Source organism: Strongylocentrotus purpuratus, unplaced genomic scaffold, assembly GCF_000002235.5.
Source record: "Strongylocentrotus purpuratus isolate Spur 01 unplaced genomic scaffold, Spur_5.0 spur5_scaffold_11, whole genome shotgun sequence".
Lineage (NCBI taxonomy): Eukaryota > Metazoa > Echinodermata > Echinoidea > Camarodonta > Strongylocentrotidae > Strongylocentrotus > Strongylocentrotus purpuratus.
The window spans coordinates 1,979,659-2,003,499 of NW_022145596.1; the positions used below are offsets into that span (position 1 = coordinate 1,979,659).

The 23,841-nt window shown below is 37.4% G+C and overlaps 1 protein-coding gene across 3 annotated transcripts in view; it reads left to right on the forward strand.

Annotated features, from left to right (window-relative positions):
- The window catches only part of LOC763960 (serine-rich adhesin for platelets), a 53,103-nt gene that overhangs the window by 21,999 nt on the left and 7,263 nt on the right, over nt 1-23,841 (forward strand). For 2 of the 3 annotated variants that reach the window (XM_003723760.3, XM_011683202.2), the window contains exons 2-11: nt 1,269-4,398; nt 4,945-5,106; nt 8,387-8,440; nt 10,630-10,770; nt 11,117-11,194; nt 20,640-20,878; nt 21,226-21,307; nt 21,897-22,055; nt 22,572-22,627; nt 23,074-23,253. In XM_003723760.3, the coding sequence (XP_003723808.2) occupies nt 1,269-4,398; nt 4,945-5,106; nt 8,387-8,440; nt 10,630-10,770; nt 11,117-11,194; nt 20,640-20,878; nt 21,226-21,307; nt 21,897-22,055; nt 22,572-22,627; nt 23,074-23,253 (4,281 nt within the window). The remainder of the gene's footprint in view (nt 1-1,268; nt 4,399-4,944; nt 5,107-8,386; nt 8,441-10,629; nt 10,771-11,116; nt 11,195-20,639; nt 20,879-21,225; nt 21,308-21,896; nt 22,056-22,571; nt 22,628-23,073; nt 23,254-23,841) is intronic. The other variant, XM_011683205.2, reaches the window with a different exon arrangement.

Below are 23,841 nucleotides of genomic sequence, written 5' to 3' on the forward strand. Positions count from 1 at the left end.
ACCATACTAAAGGTAAACTTAAAGTAATCCACTATACCTACGATATTGATATGAGGTACATTCATATCAATCTCTTTTTTTTTTTTACTTTGAAAACCCATTCTGGACAGGGAGAAATATAAAACATTATTTTGTTCAATATGTAGAAGTATCCTTTGGCCTTTACCCAATTAAGAAATTGTGACTTGTCGCTAATCTGTCAATATTGGATATAATGATTGTGCCTACATTAAAAACAATTTCCAGAAAGATTATTCATAGTGCAGCGTTTGAATTACAATAAGATTATCCTAAGCTAAGACTTGAAATCTTTTCATCTCCCCTCTCCCCTAAAGAGATGAATTATTCAAGACAGAATCAATTAGGCATTTCAATCTGCCCACCTCCATCAATCTAAGCTTCCATTTTCTCTTCGGAAGAGCATTCCTGCGTGGAATACTTCTATATCCATCTGCATGTTAATAAGGAAGAAGCTTACCTCATCATCCAATATATACCTTAGCCTGCTCCTCCCCAAAGCATGTAACCTAATTAATCTGTTCTCATTGCGCTAAGTTCCATCGTAAATATTTGCCTTTCGAGGCACGTTCGTGATAATGTAGCACACTTCACACGTTATCAGATCAGGATCTTGATATTTATATGCAAGGCTGCAGGGGGTCGGTTGTTTTTCAATAGTTATGATACTTACCGAGGTTCTTATGCAAGCATATAGAGGTGCCAGGGGTGATAACTGAATATCAATAAGGCTTCTGAGCACGGAAGCAATAAATTAATAAATTTTAGAGCTCGGCTCATCACAGTATCAATATTTATATTGCTTGGCAAATGATGAGACGTGAATAGAATGTTGTATTGGGAATGGATGTAGAGGATCTATGAGGTTATTTGAAGTTAGTGGTGTCATTAGTACTTTAGTGTGCTCTCTATTAAGTATGATTATAAGCATCACCTGTGAACCCATTCAAAGTCTTAAGGCATCATTTTTAAAGTGATTTGAATGGATAATGAACAGGATTATTCTTAATTGGGCTCTGAATGCTTTCCCCATTTCATTAGAACTTTGAAATATGAACTTAAGCGATCTCATAGATGAGATGACTAGTAGAGATGACATTAAAGAAAAATAAAAAGATGAAAGTGAACTTTGTTTTCTGCATTATATTTACTATTCTGATTCAAATATCAAAGTATGTGACTAAGATGTAAAATAATGGTGAACAATTTAATTATTATTTCTGTTTTTTTCTTCTATTTGTTTCTTTCAGTCTACTCAGGTAGAGTCCAGACTGCCCATATTGCAGCCAAGGAGGTCTCTCCTACCTGGACCCAAGACACACTACCCACTCCGTAACACCGACATCAAACCACCGCACCTCGTACCATCCACTCCTAACGTACCATTCCGCCATCTGGCAGTTGGACAGCGTGTTGAGACCACAGACGGACGGGTAGGTCTCCTGCACTTCAAGGGCAAGACACACTTTGCCCAGGGATGCATGTGTGGCATCGAGCTTGACGATCCCATCGGCAAACACAACGGTTCCGTTGACGGGATTCATTACTTTGAATGTCCTCAAAGATACGGGGTGTTTGTTCCAGCACACAAGGTCCACAATCTACCTCCCCCTTCGCCTTCAAGCCCAACATCAACTCTTTCACACAATTCCAGTACTAGTATATGCAGTAGAGATAGCAAAGACTCTAAACCAAGCAGTAGAATACCCACGTTAGGTTTAGCTGGTGGAAAACTCCCAAGACCAAAGACATTACCTGTGTGCAAAGACTCCATTTCCAAGCTGAAGTCGAATAAGAAAAGCGGTAAGAACATTGATTGCGGAAGGAGCGATACTTCTTCAGAGAAGTCCTCAACATCCAGCAAGCTGTTTCAATCCAAGAAAATTAGTCCTGTACATACCAGTATTACCCATTCTGGGTGGACAGGTGAAAATAGAACTAAAGGCAAGAGGACTACAGATACTCAGGTTAACAAACTAAAACCAAATCATAATACTACTTTCACTGTGAGTGACAATAAACGACAGTATGCGAGGGTGACATCACCGAAGGACAAAGCTTGTAGGAGTAGTAGTACCGAAACTAGTAGCAAGACTCTTCTTCAACGGAAACTTGCGCGCAATAAAAATGTGAATAGTAAACTCAACTCCCGCCCAAGTCTGAATGACTTAACAAGGACGTTTGAAGAAGGAGAAACAGATGAAAATAGACAAGACAAGCCAGACCTTGTTGAAGGTTGTTACTCTAAATTGAACGAGACCTTTGAGTTGGACAAGGAGGTTTCATCATTTTTCCAGGAATCTTGTTCAGGAAGCCTTGGCTGGGACGACTCGCATTCGCTCAGTCCGCTTGAAGATAGTTCCTCTGGTCGCGAAAAATCAGATTCTAGTTTAGCGTGGGATTTTGAAGTTCCTCAATCATCAACTCCAGTGCAAATCCATCTCCAAGTAGGTTCAGATATCAGAACTTCTATACCAGAAGAACCTAGGATTTATCCTCTAGGTATCGGAGCTACTGCTCCTGCATTCACCGTGGATAGTCTGTCTAGCGATACTGAAGATGAGGAAGTGGAGTACAATGAATTTTTGGCAATTCCAACATACTTAGATACGCCAACGGGTCGATACAAATTTGATCTTTTAACACCTGAAGAACTTGAACAAGCTTTGAACGAATATAATCTCTTGCCTGAGGAATTACAGGATGCAATAGACTTTGAGCCTCAATTCTCTGATGTGAAGCCAAGGATTTGGGAACCTATTACAACTGTTGAAGACGAGTTTTTAAGGGAGTCGAGTAACGCCCTTTTCTCAGTTCCCTTGACTGCTGCTATGGATCCAGAGCTCAAGGAGAAATATGAGGGCATTGGAACACCACCAGTGGATAGCGGGGCCACCACACCACTAGGAATAGCTTCAAATGGAATGGAAGTAGATTGCTATCCGCAAGGGGTATTTACTACAGATGTAAATGGTAAACCAAGAGAGTACCCCTCTGTCTTACCAACACCAACATCTGATGGACATACTGTGTGCATGGAGAAGTATGGGGAGCTTGTGTTATCACAGAGTACTCTAAGTGATGCCAATGATACAACTCTTGTGGACAACCCTTCTAGTATGGACGATGGTGTAGACCTCTCTGAGGACTTTGAAATGGAGGTAGATCCTCACAATACCACGTATGATGTGGATGTGGACCTTCTGGAGCAGGAGGATGTGGAAACACCCACGTCCTCTTCTTTTGTCGTTCAAAAGTGTGCTGAGAAACGCCAAGAAGGGGATGGTCAAGAGGTCAAGATTGGCATGGTCTTTGAGAGCAACAACAACAGTCAGGTGCCACTGTCCCCTCTGGATCTCCTGGAAGGAACTCATCATTTAAAGACCTGTGATGTACAGGCAGCCATTCCAGAGACTGATAAATTTGGTGCCGTTGTTGTTTCATCTGGAACCGATGTGGAGGTATCCCAGCATAAGGGAACAACGAGCGGAAGAATAGTGATATCAATGCCTCAAAAGACTTGCTTTCCTGCCACTGCGAGTGAAGTGCAACACAGCAAGTTAGAGCGTATTATGATGGATACTGAGGAGGACCTCAAGTTCAGAATGGATGAGATGGCAGTAGAAGCCAACATGGCTGACCTGGAGGAGAATAAGAGCGTGGAATCAGAGTGCAGCAGAACAGAGAGCGACAGAGCTACAGATAGAAGGGATACGAAGACACATAGTGGCCAACCTAATGGAGAGTTACAAGCTGTCATGGAGGTTGGTATGTGTCTCATGTCCCATACTGAATCTGCTCTCACAAATGATGTCAGGAGTGGGATGAAGAGTCCCAGTCAGCACTCTAAAGAAGAGGAGAAGAAAGATGATGAAAAACCAAATGGTGTTGCCAAGAGAAAATCTTTGCTGCTTACTCCGAAGAAGGTCTCCAAGAATATCACTTCGCACTCCAGCCATTTCCAAGTCACGTTAAGTAGACCAAAGACCGGAGCACCAACGACGTCCAACACGGCCAAACCTCCACCTGCTCAGACCCAAGGTGAGAAGGACAACAAGAAGAGCTATACGCCATCATCCTGGAGGAACGAGAGTAATGGATCTACTAAGACTGGTGTCATTCCTAGGAGGAGATCTGCAGAGAACCGACAGGCAGGTCGGTTGAACGACAAGAACCACCCAGGGCGATACTCAGCTGATGCTGCTCACCTGGTCCAAAAGCTACAGCCCATCTTGGACATCAAGGAGAGCAGGAGAGCAGAGAGCACCTCATCAATGGAGGTGGATCCTGGAAGCATCACTTCATCTAATCGGAGTATGAGGTCAGAGGTCACTGCTAGCAGTACAACGTCAAAGTTGAGCTCAAAGAATGCTCAGAATGGTGAGTGAAATTAATCTATTAAATCTTCTCATGTAATCCTTTTTGTTTTCAGTTTTGAAAATCATGCTTTTCTCCTTTTTTAATTGACTACATGTATGTAGAACTATCTATATATATTTTAAGGCGTTGAACCATAATTCGTAGAAAGAGTCCTCTGTTCTTCTGACAGTTACTCTGAAGACACAATCTATTCTCATTTTTTTCAACCTCTTTGATGGTCCAAAGTAAACTATTTGAACTCTTACATTGTAAGAGCTGTAAAGTAATCAGAAGGACATCTTTACACAGTTACTTAGAATGAATGACAGGTGTTATAGATTGTCAACAGAGGTGTCCCACGGGACATGGAGCTAATAGACACACTCTTTATGCAGAGCAAAGAGTAAAGTTTTTCTTCCTTTCTCAGGTACACTACTTTAAGTACACTACTGTTTCTTACACAAACACTCTCTCCGATAAAATCATATCTCCTCTAGTATATAATGGACAGAATAATTCTTGTGAATTTTTTTAAATGATTGGCCATGTTGTCTTGATACTGTCCAGGCAAACCTAACAAGAAGACAGCATTGTCCTCGAGGAACTCCTCTGAAACCAAGAGACATGAGCGTAAGCCTAGCTCCTCCAGCATGGCGTCGGACCACTCACAGAGAACTGAGTCCAGGAACTCCATCTCCTCTAGACCAAGCTCCAATAGTTCCAGAGAAGGTGAGAAACTAAGTATGCCTTTATTGATCCTCTGCTTAATGTGATAAGTTTGCATGCACTAAGATATTTCAAGATATCATTCATATGTGGATGGACTTGCTGTCATTTTAATTTATGCTGGCCTTTCTCATGTTCTTACACCATTTATTTGAAATAAGGTCAGTTCACATATATGTAGGTGGAGTTTAGGGTAGTGCAGTATCATGCATGCTTGCACCTGTTAGCAAATTGCTGTTAAGTTTGCTTTTTGCTTTGAACTTGAAGATTTGGCATTCATAACAGCACTGTACTGCACTCCCAACAGATTCCTTACATCTGTGAGAACTACCAACATATTGATAAACTTCAAAATGATGCTCCTTATCCAAAATAAAGGATTAATTGACAAATCAAAGAAACACAAATATAGATTAAAAAAATAATGAAAGCCAGATAATTTGTTAGAAACCTTTTATCTACAGGAAATGAGGAAGGCCAATAAATACAATATTGCAGGGGATTCTATGTGATAGAGCAGTATTGTCAGCAATAACAAATATTTGACAAATATTAATTCAATTGAATTTAATACATGTATATCATACTCGTAAGGCATGTGTAGGTTTGAAACTTGATAGATACGTGTAGAGTGAAGTAAATGTGGATATCCTATATATTGTATTTAGATGTTTTTATTGTCAACTTTTTCTTGTTATTAGCAGGGTCTTGTAACAAGTTAGGACAGTAATTCATGGATGTTGTAGAAATAAGCTTACATTAGTTGGACTATTCAGACATCATTTTGATTAATGTTAAGTAATTAGACACAAAATGAAGTGGTTTTGTTTTAGTGAGGGGAGGGGGTTATTTCAAATTGTATTTGCTTTTGAAATATAGAAAAAAGAAAACAAGGAAGACATTAGTTCTTAAAAATATGCATAAATTCAGTTAAAATATATGGTGTATAACCAATATCCAGTTTAAGCTGCAAAGGTTACAAGATTAATCTGATGAATCGTTAAGGGAATATAATGCAGTTATATAACTATAATATTCTCTAAGTTGCTCAAAAATAATCCAACTGACATGCCACACTGTATGTGTACATGAGGATACTATTGGTTTAGTGCTCCTAAATTCAATACTTCTCCTTTAAATTTGTTGGGGGAAATAGATCCATACTGTGGCTTGTAATTGTGAAATTGTAGACGAGTCTCAATTAAGCCTCCAACTGGCTATTGGTTCATGTTGGCTAATGGAAAATTTGTTCTATTTTTGGCCTTTCTGTCTGCATGTTTTATTAGCAGTAGTAGGCTTGCGTTGTAACCTTGGGTTTCTCTACAGTGAAAGGGAAGATGTACAGATTGGATTGAAATGAAGAGTAGATTGTAATCTGAATGGTTTGGGTTTAGAATAAAAGCCTTTCGGTCTTGTTCATTTGATCAATCCTAATTAATGCTTCCTCTTAATGTATTAGTTGCGAATTAATCTGATTTTATGAAGAGAAAAGGAAAGAAGAGTATGTACATGTATTTCATATTTAAGCCTCGCACGCTGTAAAAAAATAACACAGAAGCTGTTCCACGATTCAAGATGCTACACATGTAGTGACAAGATATGAATGAAAAATATATGTTTTCTCCAAATTACATGAAATTTTACAATGCATGATTGAGAGTATTAAGCAATTTTCTTTGGTGGAAGTATTTGGGTTATAAACAACACAGTGCAGATTGTGTTACTTATAAATGCCTTTTTCTCATCTGTATGTAACAAAAAGTAAGATTATCAAGTGGGAGATAATGAAAGTATGCAGGAATAGCACGATGTTTTAAAATGTATTCATCTGGGAACGTTCATTGGGTGGCGGTGGTACTACATGTACGTTCAAGTTAAGAAATGAGGAGCAGATTTTGAGCAATTATTTCTCCATTTGGTATAGATTATCAGTTTTTAGCTTTTAAAAAATCATTTAGCTTTACTACAATTCTGCTGAATGATTATCAGCAAAGAGTATCTGAAATTCAGAATTCCGTATTGCCATCCTTTTGATAGTGTATACTCTGTAGATATTGCAATACTAATGCAAATAGCGAACCTGAATACGTGATCAAGTGTTCCTTCTGATATTTATCTCTGATCACTTTGAGTGGCCATCAAACCCATTAGGGATGATACTGCGTTTCAAAACCCAATGCATTATGGGTAGATGATGAAAGCTACCATTGCTTAATGGTTAGCACAGCAGGATAGAGTTTGATAGTGCATAACAAATTAAGAACCAGGCAGAACCAATTTGAGTATGATAGGGCTTCTCTTATATATGCTACATAATCACAATGAAAAATAGATATTGTTTGCCTATTTTGAGAATGAATGTAAGAAATCAGTTTTGAAAAAGATGTAGTTGTTGATTTGGCCTTTATTTCACTGAATAAATAAAAAAAAAGAATCAGAATTTGATACTGCATTTGGCAACTTGCTCAAAATCTCCTCCCATTTCATATATGAAATGAATTTGTTACATGCTTGGCAATGGGGATTAGCAGGGACATTGATAATATTTAAATGTCTTTGAAATTTCCCTGCAGTGCCCTTCAGCTAGGCACACAGTGAAATTACAATATCAAGCATGGAAGAAGCATTATTAACCTTGTACAATGTAGTTAGAAACAGTGATATAGTTGAGACCATTCTTGTGTTATTCATACCTCGGTCTAGGTGTATACGCTGACATGTATATGTACATGTATTTAGAATGAATGTATCCAAAAGTTTTTACCCTGGTTCCTGTCTTTGGATCCGAGGTCTTGGTCTCAACTATGTCACTTGTTTTAACAATGGAAACTTGCATGATTATTAACCTCTAACCTTGTACAACTTTCTTCTTTGTTCTTTATCATACTCCATTCCATGGTTGCATGCAAACCCATACTATAAACATACCATCTGCCATTTCCCTTTCCTTTTCATTTATTTCCTTTTCATTCATTTCCTTTCCTATCTCCTATATTTCTATCATTTCTTCCCCCTCTCTTTCTTGAACAAATTTTGATCTGACTTCAAATTTACCCTCGTTTTTAAACACTCATCTTTCCAATGAACCAATCACTGCCCCCTTTTTTTCTTCTTCACATTGACATAATTGACTATGCAATTTTCTCACATTACTCTTTCACTATTCCACTACAATCTCACACTCTTTCTATCCACACTCCACCCCTTTCTCCTTCATTTTGCATCCATGTTCATATATATTCATACCTTCATGCTTTTTGTTATCGGCATCTCCCATCTGTAGCGAGAAATGCTCGACGCAATCGCGCAACAGTCGGTTCCAACTCGTCCGGTAGAAGTGAGTATTTATAGTATCCAGTAGATTAATCTGTGGTCCCATTCATTCATTTGCCTGTAGTTATTTGTGACTGTTGTTTTTCATAATGTGACATGTCTTGTTTGTGATTGTGCATGATGTCTATGTGCCTGTCGGAATACTAATTGGTGGTAACATTTTATAATTGTATACAATTTTTCTCATGGGGACATCTAAATGAATTACAGGCCCTTTATAAGTGAAAATGAGGTAGACTTATCTTTCAGAACAGAAATGTTATGTTTGGAATTTTGAAAGTCTCATTTGAAGTACTAAATTATTTTTTCCCTTCTCAGCATATATCTTTTGTTTGAAACCAGAAGGGCATTAAACTCTGTGTGTATAATTAATGCCTCTCTGGCTCCAAATAGATGATATATGCTGACAGATCTAGAAAACTTTTCTTATTATTGTAATAATTAAAATCTCGTCTTCAAAAGTAATGTTCATCAGCAGATTTCTATTAAAAATCAGAAATATCCTGTCGAATACAACTTACTAGAAATGTGAACCTTTCTTTTCACTAAATAGAATCGGACAGGGAAAGAAAATCTCATGAAATATAAGACAATTTTTCATTTTGCTTGTTGTCTATTTATACATTATCACAAAAGTTCTGATAGTTAACCCCATGGGAATTCAGGCAGACATCATTACATTAAGGTTTTCATATTTGCATGGAGTTTTGATGTATGTGTGGGTAATTGGTTTCAATACAAGCTGTATTTCACTTTCAATTTGAATTGTTAATCCCTTGTTAAATGTCATTTACAATTTATTTGAATTTGTATGTTTAACATGATGTAGAAATTCATTTTTCTTTGTTTTTCTCCAAGTCATTTTACAGTTTCGCTTGTGTAGTATGTGACAAACATGTTTGTTTATCTTATAATCCATCTGTATTTTCTTTCTTTTCCTTCATATTTTAACTCTAGTCATGACTAAATCATTGAAGTTTTTGCAACAATGAAACATAGGGATTCATTTTCCCATTAATAACATAATATATGAACCATGAAAAAACTTTCAGTTTTTTTTATATTAATTATTCAACAATAGTGTTATTCATAAACATCCCCTTTCAATGATATTTGAGCCAGGAAAGAAGACATTTTCCTTGTGTTCTTGTACTCAATTTATTTGGGTTACATTTGAGTTTCATTGTACCCTTTGTAATGTGCATAATAAGTACAATTTGCATTGTGTATAGACCTTGATAGTTTTATTACCTGAGAAACAGATCACATGATGCTGGTTTTTACATAATAGAGGTCAGACTTGAGCTAGATAGTCATCAAAAATCCAGATTGCTATTTACTTATCTGTGATTAGCCTCTTACATGTATACCTTCTGATAATCTTCTTTGAATCTGACCCTGGTTAGGACAGTTAGCTAGCTGTCTGATTTATCTCTATGTATATCTTTTCTATCTATTTCTCTCTATCTCTCTCTCTCTTCTCATTCTTTCTCTATATCTACCACCTTTACTCTCATACTCATACTCACTCTAATATTCTTTTCTCGTCCCAGTTTAGCAAGACTGGTTAATTATGCACAAGTCACAAAGCACTTATAAGATACTGAAGCACTGACAACACAAGCATGAATACAACAAATATCACCTACCATAGCACTTCACTCTGAAAATGATATTCACTCAATCTTTTATGTCAAAATAAAGCCTGCCCTCTTGTGTCAACTGCACAGTTAGTGGTGTCTTTCTGTCTCACTCACACTTACCATAATACACTTTTGATTTTCATTACTTGTCAATCAGTGGCTATTACTTTGATTGTTGAATGGTTTGAAAGTGTGCTTTTAAGTTTCATTCTTTGTTGAATTCAATTTCAGTTATGACAACAAATATATGTTCGCTGTCCTTTTTACTTCTTACATATTTAAGCTAAATTTGAAATGAGAAGGAAACTTGGTTTGTCAATACATATTCATTTGTAAAACAATCATAGAAATTTACTCGTAGCCTCTGTTTATCCACCACAAATGTTTACAAATAAATATAAATATACAGCTAGAAAACTACATTTGGTTTCAAAAGAGCAGGCAAATTCTTTAACTTGGCACATAATTCAAATTTAATTTAATGGCGGTATGTATAAAGGGTCATTGCTTATATCAGCATATTTATATGTTGTAATTGTTTACTTTTCAGATGTGACCGCCACCACCACCACCACCAAGCCTGCTACGTCAAGTACCTCTTCACGCAGTCGACAGAGTGGCACCACAACCAGTGAAAGAACTACCAAGTCTGCATCAAAGACTAGTCAAGATACTACTCATGTAGATGCAGGTATAAACTAAATGAAGGATATTGAATAGTCTGCTCTTATTTACTTTCAGTTCATTTCCTACATTTTCCTCACTATTTCCTACAGTTTTTCTATTTGGCATAGAACATTTCAATATGAGGGAAGGTTGTTTCAAGTCTTCACAGAGAAGAAGCTTTTCAAGAAAAATTGTCTAGATTATTACAATTAGTCAACACCCGTAGGGTTTTCAACGCTAAAACGATAAAACAAACATTTTGTAGCACTCCATTGCATCATTATATGTTTATTTAAAGATGTTATTCTATGTTAACACAATTTTTGTATATGTACCATCATGTAATCTTGATCACATCTTTTCTAAACTAGCCCCCACAAGAAAGATTGCTGTTCCATCCAAGAAGTCTTCTGATCATCAAGGCAAGAAGGCATCCACTTCTCAAAAAGGTACATTTTTCTTACTTTTCCCCCCAAAATGAGCAAATAATGTAATCTTTGATATTGCAATGTCAAATCCAAAGAAAGCCTTTACTATTTTCACTGACTCATTTTAACCCACAGGCTCCTGAATTATCTCATTCCCATAAGCTTTATTACAGGAGCTACCCGATTCCCTATCTTGGCCATCACCCAGCACCTCTTTATAGTTGGGAAGTGTTACCATAGCAACTGCATCACACTTCATTGAAAGCCAACCTTGAGGTTTTATTTTTTCTCATTCAATGTCCAGTCGTCTTATTCATGCTCTAAATAAATATGCAGATGGTGATGAGAGACTCTTGGAGTAAATCTTGTGGATTAGAAACTCATTGCAATCTGAAGATTTAGAAAAAAGCAATCAGAAACTGTAGATTCTGATGCACATTGTAATTGAAAGTGCGCCTACAAGCATAGAAAGATATAGGGAATTTAGTAGTCAATGTGTTAACTTGTGTGTAGCCTAGTGCTATCAATTATGTTTCTGCTAGTGCCATGAAGAGAACATTAATTTTGGAGATTATTCAAGTAAATCCCATGGATTACAATCGTACCAAACCCTGAATTGTTTTGTAATCGTCAATCCAAAACCTGTAAGTAATGTTACCTCACATGTAACCTTGTGGTCTGATTTTTAAATAACAAGTGTCCATGCAGAATTCTTAGTCATGCTCTAATTTTTCGCTACCTTGAAGATCTATTCTTGAGACTAATCTCCAAGATTATGTACTCATCAGAAATACGGATTTTCTCTATCGTCAAATTATCTTTTATTTCAAGTCGATTCCTGGGTAGTCATCCTGTGTATTAGCAGCAGATGATTATTCTTACCGTAAATCTCATGGATTATAGACTCATTGGTATCTCATCATTTTGAGGTAGACAATCTGAAACAACTGCCTTTCTATTTCGAAAGTGGAAACTTCAGTTGGATTACAAGAAAATACCCCTGATCCCCTCTAAGTCTGAATAATCCTGAAGCATAAAGGTACGGGGGTATGGGAGAAAGGGGTTGGGAGAATACAGGCTAGTAGTTGAACTAAATAGATCATAGGCATATATCAGTTGCCTTCTATATGTTGGAGTTGGTCATGCACTCTAATGAAATTCTCCATAATTTGTCGTGATATGTTTATCTATGTTTGAAATGCTCATCATAGGGGGAATTTGGATGTTGTATTATAGTAGGAGATTATTAAGTGTAGGGAACATGTGAATTCTGATCTAAATGATTAATGGATCAGCCAATTTTAAAATCTACTACTTGTAGTTAAATATGCATTGCATTTTTTCAGTATAATCCCAAAACTTTCAAACATTTTTGATTTTCCTTTTTTTTTAAAGAGGAAAATGCTACAAATGTATTTGGGTGAAAGGGTACATAACATGGGATTAAAAATGAAACTGAGGAGATAGTTGGCATTCTTATTTTAGCTATAATTAGAGCGTTAATATAATTGAGGCGTGGTGAATATAAGTGGATCAATTTGTTAATTGGATGTGAAACATAAATACAAACATGAGTCAGTGTCATGTTTGGGTGCTATGATGCATCAAGAGTTTGGAAACATGGGCTGTATTAGTGAGTTCGCTGGAAAGTGTGTTATTATTCTAGAAATAGATCTATATCCTTTTCATGGGATAAGCAGCCAAACATGCTTCATGTCGGTGATGTCATGCAGATTTGGCTTAAAAAACATGCTTGCTGCTGACAATTCCCTTGCACACGATCAGAGGTTATGAAGTACCAAATAATCATTAAAAGGATATCTTTTTGGAAATAAACCCATCCCAAAGTTATGAATATTTTGTCATAGATTAAGATTCTTTCTGAAAAAGTGTAATGGGGAATTCATATTAGTATTGATACTGATTATTAATTTCTCTGAATGATCAGATTCTTGATTAAAACTTGTTGAAATTACAAAATAAATGGCATCGTTTGAGACTGATGGAAGTACGTCGTTCAGACTTAGTTTCTTGATATCTGATTTTTCTTGAAGTTTGGAAGACCATATGAATACCAAGGTGAATATTAGATGTGGCAAAGGGAATACATTGCTGTCCATCACTCCCATGTTTTCACTCCCATGTATTCACAGAGGAAACACCCGTCTGTGTGAGATGTATTTGTGATGACTGAAGCAGGAAAGATTGAGAAAATAGAGAGAAATCTGAGAACCGGAAATGCAGATATCTTATCCCGAGGAATCGTCTGACATTTCTTAAGTTGTGTTCTCAGACTTGTCGGATGGATGGCAGAGAGAGACAGTCTGAGATGTGTTTGGGATCGAGAGGGCAGTGGCCACCCTGAGTCACCCCTCAGCCCCTGTATGAATGAGGGTATGGACTGACTAGGGAACGCCAGAGATACGGCAGAGTGCCACCTTGATTTCAAATCTGCTGATTCGAGAGCAATATCCGGTAAGAATCAGTGAGGTATTGCCTATTAGGAGAGATAATTTGTTGATAAGTCGCTGAAGGTGTGTTGGCTGCTCCACAGGCTGTCAGGCATTGTCAACGATGGTCTAGTTGTAATAACTACTTCCTGAGGTCTATTTCTAGCTGATACCAAGACAGCTATAGAGGGCTCTTTGACGTAGAGTGATTTGAAGTCGTCCAGGAAGCTTCCCATGGAAGGACTCACTGGTGAGAGAGGAGGGGGCCTTTGCACCCAAGGAAGGGGTGCGAGGGGGGTTAGGTTGGTGCTGACGCACAGACGCACTTACCCACCGATTAACACATTACCGTCCTAAAAAATATGCCATCACAGAGGAGGAATTGACTTTGAGTTTGGAAAAGGAGAATCTGTGTACGATAGAGCCTGCAGTGGACCTTAGAAAATGAGGGTATGGTGATATGTTTGGATCGGCCATTTGACGTCATGTTTACAGGCAGGCTTCGCACACGCACCAACGGGGTCGCTGTAGGAATAAGACCGTGCATTTCTCCATTGAAGGTCACGTTGGGTCAGCGGATTGCCACTCATATTGTTTGGACACGGACGGAATGTTGTCAACACCAGGCCAATTTGAAGGGTAGATATCATGTTCGTATCTTTCTTCAAACTCGCTCATTTAATATCAATGAGATTATTGACTGCCCAAAACTCTATTTCATCTTATCTTAAACTAAAATAGAAGTTTGTTCCGCAGTAAACACGGTTTTCATCTATATTAAGGTCTTGTCATTTTATAAATGTCAAGAATAGTGATTTGATGATTATGTTTCTATTTGAAGATATGTTGTGGGTTTGATATTTTTTCTCAAAAGTGAGACTTGCTCATAGTCATTGTTGACATTCTTTTAGAAGATTGTGGACAATTGTTTTCTTAGGAATGCCTACCGGTATGTTTAAATTTGTAAGACCTGTTTTGTCGTCTAAAAGTGTCATGATCTGAACAATTCATTCACTTTTCCCTCTTGATGGGGCTCTTAATATATTGTTGCCATTCTATTTCATATGAATAAGACAATATTTCATTTTCACATCTCAGCCTCGTTGATAGCCTTCCCATTGTTTAGTCAGGTTCTTAAATAAAGATTTAAAAAATCTTTAATCTTTTTTCTAAAACAAGCATCTATTTGCAAGTGCTATATATTCCACCAAAAAAAATGTGGGTCCTGTAAAATCTGGATTTTAATAGAGACTTCCATGATTAAGGTAACTTGATCCATCCTCTGTTAAGTTCAGGATGACATTTGGGAAATGAGCGAGGCAGGAAGTGGACATGTGGGAGGGGGAAGGGACCACGCACCTGTTTCTTACTCTCTGCCTGGGAGGAGAGGAACTATGGGGGATAAGATGCTCAGCTCAATTATAGGGGTATAAGGGGTGAGGAGGGAAGTGGACATGGGGGAGGGGTAAGGGACCAGGCACCTGTTTTTTCATTGAATGTTAGAAGAGAGAAACTGTGGGGGATGCCCATCTCAATTATAGGGGTATACTATAGAAGGATTGTTGGGGGAGGGGTGAGGAGCATAGGATGCATGAGGGTATGGTAGGGTAGACCTCAGAGAGAGGCCAGGTCTTATAAATGATGTATGCTATTGTATATCAAATCAACACTTTATAAAAGCTCAATTACTATTAAAAATATGAATTGATTTAGAACACTAGGCAGTGTTCAACTTCCATCAATCGTATGTACACAGTATACCAAATAATTTGCTGCTACAAAAGACAGGTGCTTTTAAAGAATAAAAATAAACCCCCTCCATAAATATATTGAAAATGACAAATTGGTTGTCACTGACTAACTTGAAAGCTTTGTTCATGCCTGATTTTTTAAATTTTGCCATTGATACAAGGTTAGAGTTGACTGGTTTATCCAGCTAATGATCACTGTTGACCCTCATTAATGGTGCAAGATCAGCCTCATAAATTTGAAATGGCCGAGTGTTGGCTGAAAATTCAAAACTGTGATTCAACAATTTTCCCTTATCCAAAGTGTGCATTTTGAACATGAATCTTGGCAGCTGTATGGCTGTATAAGGGAGTATCCTGCCGACACAGTCCACCCTATTTCCTCTCTCTCTCTCTCTCTCAGATCTTTAAATCCAGGAGATGCTTTAGTCTCAATCGTATAGCAGTCGACTGGCTCACTAAATCTCTACTTTCCACTGTGGAAGTGGTTCCCATGGCAACACTTTCCTGTTCAGTTTTAACTTTTTGATAGAGAATGATGTTGATAGACATCAGCCTGTGATATTGTTTCTCAAAATGTTTCTCTTTTCTCCCTAAATTCACCAGTCTAGCGTGGACTTTACTTTAAGGTAATTAAGATCATTTTAGATATAGTGGTGGGTTGAAGGATGTGAGCAGAAGAATTGCTCATTTTGTAGTAAAGTGACAATTTTCCTTGTAAGGAGCACATAAATTTCTTATTTTCTCTTATAGACTGAAAGTTGGAAGGAAAAAAAATCTTATTATATGTCGGTAAAGTGTTCTGTGTGCAAGTGCCTGTATATGTAAAGTAAAGATTTGTTTTTATTTAAAAGACAAAAAATGGATATTCTATTAATGGGATCCCCAAAAGTAACATCAACGCTATATATAACCTTTCAAGAGTCTGGCAAAGATTCAAATGTAACTTGACAGGGGATTTAACCGATTTGGAAAGCGCTGAAAGGATTACGGAGACGAGAATTAGAAAATCCTCTCGGTATTTATACTCGCCTCACCCACCGCAATTGGAGCAGATTTGGAGCAGATTCAATTGTTTGTGAATGAAGATTTACATGTATAATCTGTGCCTGACATAGCGTCACGTTTGTATCATTGGTCAGTGCCATGATATCTGACACTGGTTACAGTTTTAGATTTGAAGAGCTAGGGATTTGGAGAATGTGCATTTGATTTAGGAAAGCAATTAATATGCTATCAGCTTAACGCCCAAGTAAACATTTCATGAAACATCAATTATGTTTTAATGAATTGATATTTATAGTCTAAAGTATAAAGGCATTATTAACTATTATTGTGGTATTGATCGTTGTATATAAAGAGATTTCTAATTGCTGAAGCAAAAAAAACAAAAAGTGCATTGCATAGGTCCATTGAGTTCATCAGTCTTTAAGTGGGGGAGGGTAGGGGGGAGAAAGAGGGGGGGGGATCAAATGCATAGTCTGTAAAAGTAGGATACTGAGATAATCCCATAATTGGGGCAAATGACCCTCGCACCCCGAGCCTAATAACTACTCAGTATAACAAGCTTTCAAGTACAAACTTTTTTCAGGAGGTAATTTCAACCAACCATGACACTGGCTGTCTTGATGCATATGGGGTCATCCTTCTGTCATATTGCACTTTTAAATAATTATTATAATCTTCTCTATTATTCATTCCATGAAGCACCTTTACATAAGGTCATATAGGGGCTAAATATGAATAGGGTGGGTTAAGTATGATATACACATACAGAGAAGGTTAGAAAGTGTATGTATATTAGAGTGTGGGCGAAGGGTGATATAGCATGGGGCATTAAGTATGATATAGCGTGGGGGGAAATGGCGTGTACATGTAGGTGCGACATAAATAGGGCGATATGACGTGAGACTCTCACTGTGATGGAACCAGACCTTCTGTTCATGTTATTCCAATACTAATTCATGTGGGTGCCTGATGGCTGCGGAAGTATGGTTGACCAGTATTCAGGGATAAAACTATTTTCTATTTGGTCAAGTGATGAATAAATTGAGAGGAATAAACATATAAATGAACCCCCCCCCCCAAAAAAAAAAAAAAAAAAAAAAAAAATTAAAAAAAAAAAAAATTGAGCCATTCATTTCATTTATGACATTTTGTTTAAATGAAAGGGATTTTCACTCATGACATGGTCAACAGCCACAGTAAATCATTGTGACAAAATTATAACTATATAATAGAAAAGGTATTGTTCTTCCTTGTGCTTATGAAGTAGATATAATCTTAAGATTGTAGTAATATTTTAGACACAGGTAGCTTCAAGTATGGTAGAACACTGCCCCTGAACATTAAATATATTTTGTAGTTTATGTAATTTCTTCCTTGGCACTATCCGTACTATATGTTCAGATAGTCAGATATGCTACAATTAATAGCTGTTTTATATTCCGGATACCAAATGTCTCAGTTCAGCTTCAGAACATATGGTAACAATATTAACTCAGAACATGGAGGCCTATAGATAAGGGCATTGTAAGACATACTAATGTTTTGATGCAGAATGTTTGACGTGCCTTGAAAGTTAATCGTTTGGACAGATCTAACCTTTTGTCTCAGGGAAGCATTGGATGTATTGTCTCCATCCCTGAGTGTTTCCCTCCCTAGCATCCTGTGTGCAACCATGTACTGGGTGAAAGACCGTGGATGCTTAACTCCCTCCTTGCCGTATGTCCCAATGTGCCATTGAATTTGTACATGGTATTTCTGTCTACAGCACTTAAAGGGTTCAACTCACTCAGAGGAAATGAATGAGTACTTGAAAGTAGAAAGAGGGAGTGGTTTTGTGAGATAATAGGGAAAGATTAAACTTACAGGAATGTTAAGAAAAATGTTTGCTGTATTAAACTCCCAGTGTTCAGGAATGTCATTGTATATTGGCTGTTGGAAACATTCTTGTAGATCAGAATATGATCAGACTCTGTATGAGATGCCTTATCAGAATATTATCAGAATTGTTGATACATAATTTCACTCTCAGATGAATTTCTTTGGAATTAAAAAGAAAGTGAAAATAGGCAGGAAAAGCAGATGATCCAGCACAGATTTCCTGTTCGAAACTATCACCCAAATCAATTCCAGATAGAAACCTCTTTTTACCATAGGAACCACCTTGACTCGAGTATCATGTGGTAATAGATAAATTTATTTGTCATTACCTACCTACCCATAAAATGGTTGGAGTTTTAATCCATTCTTATTTTGAGCTCTGACTATTATTTTTATTATCTCCGTAATATTTAATTAGTCTGTTATGATTCATGAAAATTTAGTTTATTTTCCACCTAAACCTTGTCAAAGTATTACGTCAGTCTCGGTGTACAGTATCTACCTGAGCTGAGCTCATCATTTTTAAAGCTTGATGTGTGAAACACTACAGGATGTTATATTGTGACCACAATGAAGCCTTCGTGTTTGAGATTTCATTACTTGTCACTTCCTTTCCAAAACTCTGACTATTTTTTAATTCCCCCTAATAGTGCACTTTGAGATAAGCCCTCTACTTCACTGTTGATTACTTGGTGAAGAACTAAACAAAATAACAATTGTATGCAACCATTTTACTATTTGTAATCATAGACTTACTAGTCATCTAGTAACTGCTGTGTGAATAGGAGAGGAATTAATATGTATTTTTGCAGTTTGCTCCCTTCAATTTTTGGAGGTAAGTGTGGTAATGTTGTTTTTACTTACATTTTGTTTTAAACCATTGGGTAACATTAATGGTGGGTATGCATGGAAGATGATATTTTTAGATATTTAGTAGTGTTGATGTATTTCAAATCTACTTGTTGTTTTTACTTTGGTTTGGAAAGATTGATAACATTGAACAAATTCGATAGAAAGGGACTACAACTTATATATAGAGTAGTCTGACTACCTTGATGAAAAGCCTTTTCATTTCTGAGTAGGTCTATATTAGTAGTTAATGAGGAATGTTTCATGCTCTAATTACTCTTGAAGTACAAGGTACTGTCACAATTTATCAGTCCAAGTGTTATCTTCCTAACGCTCCTCTCTCGGTCACCAGGCACAGGATGTAATGTGTAGGACTGAACAATTTTATTGTGTGTGTTTAGAAAACAGGAAAAGAACGAGCACTGAACTAAACTTTAATCAGCTCATTGTCTTTAGACATTGTCTAGGGTTATTGTAAAGGACTTGCGGACAGGGTATTGGTGACTATAGATCTTGAATGCAAGTCTGGATTGCTGGAACATTAGTTGTTGTTATATTGAAGAATCTTTGATAGGACAGTTTCCATTTTTCTCTCCGCAAGCTGTATTTCAAAGAAAACATGGGACTTTCTTCTTCAGCATTATGCATATGTAAGATGACTTCAGCTTTATTCATGTGAATCAGGTCATTGATGTCTCGAAGAGTTTGGTTGTTCAAACATGTGGTAAACATTATGACTACCTCATGGTGCAGAGTGTTATGCGAAGTATGACTCAACAGGCTGTTTGGCTGTCGTATAGTTGCCATATTGGATGCATGTTCTCCAGATTGCTTGGCAGCCATTTTTGTTATTGTTAGTCACTTGGTCAATTTATAGAATGATCAGGGTCATTGTCAGAGGCAGATCAACCCCTTTCCCATGTGTGTCTGACTATAGTACTGTATAGTGAGGGGGATAGGAGGGGGAGGGGGGAGGGGATTTGAGCCTCCCGTTGCACCTCATATTGCTTGAGGGTGATAAAGGGGTAAGGGGTATTGCCAATCCTTTCTCCCTTCATTTGATAGGTACTGTGTAGTGGAATTGAAGTAGGATTATAGTATGAATTCCCCCTCAGCCTCTGACAAGTGTTATAGAGTGAGTGGGGTAAGGAGGGGGAGGGGGCATCTTACATCAGGACCTTCCCTACATCGGCTGTATGCATGATGAGTGGCCAGGAAGGGGAAGGGGAGGGAAGTCTCCAAGTTGGTAAATCAGTTCCTACCCTGGTCAGTCCCAAACAAACACTTGGCATTTACTGTTTAACCTTTTGAATAGTAAGCCAGAGACAACTCAGACTAGGATCTATGGAATAGGTGTGTATACCAAAACCAATTCATATTCATCAGATTCAAAGCATACATTGGAGCTGCAACCAAAACATCTACCGGTAAATGTATTCCCCTTTCCTTTTAGTAGCAGATACCACATATTGAAAGGCAAAATCTGCAATGGATATCTAACCTTTTTGGTCCTCTTCATCTTGTCATCCATAGATCCCCATCAAGACAAACATGGCTACAAGCCCAAGACGACAGCCCACACCCTGCATGCATCGCCTCCAGATCTGGTCTACACCTCCCTAGTCAACGGTGAAGCATCGCAGGAGATCAAACGCCTTGAATCGCTATGTGAGACAAGGTTTCTTCAACTCTCCAAAGCCAAAGAACAACTCCAAGAAGCTACTAAAGGTTTCGATGCCATGGCGACCATTGTCAGCTACCTTTCACATGAGGTCAGTACTGAAATAGTTGAGTTAATAAACAATTTAGACTGAAGAGGAAAAAAATTTGTTTGTATGATATAGGTATTGATAGTATATCGTAAGAAAATCAAGGTTTATGGATGAATACATTATATGACTATCTTAACCTACGAATAATGTATCTTGTGACTATCTGATAAGATGTCTTGACTAAGGACTTAATATGCAGATTTTTAAGAGATTTGCAGAGATTTGAACCGTCAAGCTCGTAACTGAGCCAAGTGAATGAAATAGAATACTAGAGTCTAATAGTTCCAGTCATTGTTGCCAGGATTTGATAGAATATAATACATCATTTTAACATTTTGATTGTACAGGTTGATGGCTTCTCTGCACCTAATCTCAAAGCTACCAATGAAAAGTTGCAGAACCAGGTCACAATGTCGACAATTAAAACGGGTATGTACATGTATCATGTAATTATGTAAAAAAATGTACCGTAATTGCAAATCTTAACATTACTGGTTAACACAGTTGAAGGAGTTTAGGGAAATTGTGCTGTGGTTTGAATTCATAGTGAATATAGAGCCTCTGAAAGGTTGCATGAAATAGACAAACATTTAGCATTAGTACTCAGGATCAAGAAGAAGACTAAGGTATCAAAACCCCAGATTGGGACTGATCTGAGACTGGTCTCACTATGTGACTGCAATCTTACCGACACATGATCAAATAAGAATATGTCCAAGTTTCCTAGGTTAAAAAGATAATGGAAAATATATGCATGCACTATTGTCACCAATTATCACCTTTCAGAACTCAACTATCAACCTATTTCAGATTGCTTACTATTAGTCATTGCTTTTTTGTCTTTCCCAGTTAGAATCATGAACAGACATTTTTGGTAGTTGTTCAGTCTCATCAGCGCCTTTGACTAGGCAACTAGGTATTGGCGCTTTATAAATACCTGGATTGGATTGGATTGGATGTTATGAATGTTCCTTGATGTCTAATTTGTGTCCATATCTTCTTCTTGTTTCTATCTCAGCTCAACAAGAAGCAGAGATCTGTCATCTCCAGGAGGAGCTCAACATGGAGACACACACCCATGAGGAGGAGACAAGGAGAACAGAGCTCCTTCACATAGAGGAGATCGAAAACCTCAATGAAACACTCCGAGCCAAACATAGCAGAGACATCCAATCAAGTGCGTAGAAGGCCTCATTTCACATTCCCTTCCATAAAAAGAATGAGAATAACATCAAAATTATGAATATCCCCTTCTGTTATGCATTCATTTATTTAAACTTCCTGTTTTTGCAATGAATATAAACTATTTCATATCATCTATCAAAGAATATGTAGATTTTGATATTACTACCAGGAACCTTTAAGTTTCTGTTAATGTGGGCATTCAACTTTTCCAGGGCATTGTGTTGGATAATGTGTTGGTCATAACTATTACATTCAGGAAATTTATTGTGCATGCACAATTGCTCTTGTAAAAGTGATTCTAAATTAGCCATGTGAAGGCTAATAGTTTCTTTTATTGCTTAATGTTATATATTGCCTTCCATTGTATGGAAATTACTGTAGACAAGAATCGTTTATTGATATTTCAAGAAATAACAGTCTTCTTTTAGTTGACAGACTTCTGAAGAATATCCACTCTCTTGTGAAAAAATATGGTCAACAGCGATATCTTAACTTCTTTTTTCCACAGTGGCTACTGAACACACACAAGAAATCAGGAAACTAGCTGATGGACATCAACAAGAGGTGAGACAGAGAGGAGGAGGATTGATAATGTGTGACGATGGTGGTGGTGGTGGTGGTGGTGGTGGTAGTGGTGGTGGTGGTGGTGGTAGTGGTGGTGGTGGTGGTGATGGTGGTGGTGATGATGGTGGTGGTGGTGATGGTGATGATGATGATGATGGTGGTGGTGGTAGTGATGATGGTGGTGATGTTGGTGGAGGTGCTGATGATGGTGATGGTGATGATGACGATGGTGATGGTGGTGATGATGATGATGGTGATGCTGAGGGTGATGAGGATGATGGTGAGGATGATGGTGGTGGTGATGATGCTGATGATGATGATGGTGAAAGTGGTGATGATGATGATGATGATGATGATGATGGTGATGGTGATGATGATTTTTGTGAAGACAGTGATTTTGTGGAGGAAAGACGAAACTAACACCCCATATCTCTTCTATATCCCAGATGTGTGACATGACAGCGAGTCATCAAAGCCTAGTGCATGACATTGAGGACCAACACGCAGAGCATGTGACTCAGATCAATCAGGATCACATGGATCATATGGAGGAGGTGATCAGAGGGAAAGACCAGGAGATAGAGGCTCTCAAGAGGGATGCAGAGGAGAGAATCAGAGAACTTCAGGTAATTCCCAAAGAAGAAATTGTGTCAGATATGCAAAACCTGATTTATGTGATGATGATTCTGTGTTCTTGTTCAAAGGCACCATGGGTGATAAATTTAAAAAAAGGAATGAGTAGATAAAAAAAGAGATTGATAATTTTTCAAATTAAGAATTATATTGTAAATTACTTGAAAGTATTAAGAAATTTAGGGTTACAAAATTATAATTGAATAAAATATCTGTATCTATTTGATGGAAGTAATGATGATAATAATAATAACGATGATAGTGGAGTCTTGTATAACATCAATGCCATTACCATGCCATTGCGCTTTATAAATATTGTTATTATTATTATTATTATTATTACAGCACTCAAGCATTTTGAATGAATTGATTCCTGCAGGTACCTATTTACCTCACTTTTATGTAGTGTGGCAAATGTATTACATGTAGATTTTCAACAACAAAAAAGAAAAATTCATTACTATATAAGGTATATAGAGCAACGTCGATCTGGCGCTGCTCAGTGGCTGCCGGGCTTACGATCAATTGGGCAAAAAGAATTTCTGTTTCGGTTTAATAAAATTTGGAGTGGACTATTAGGC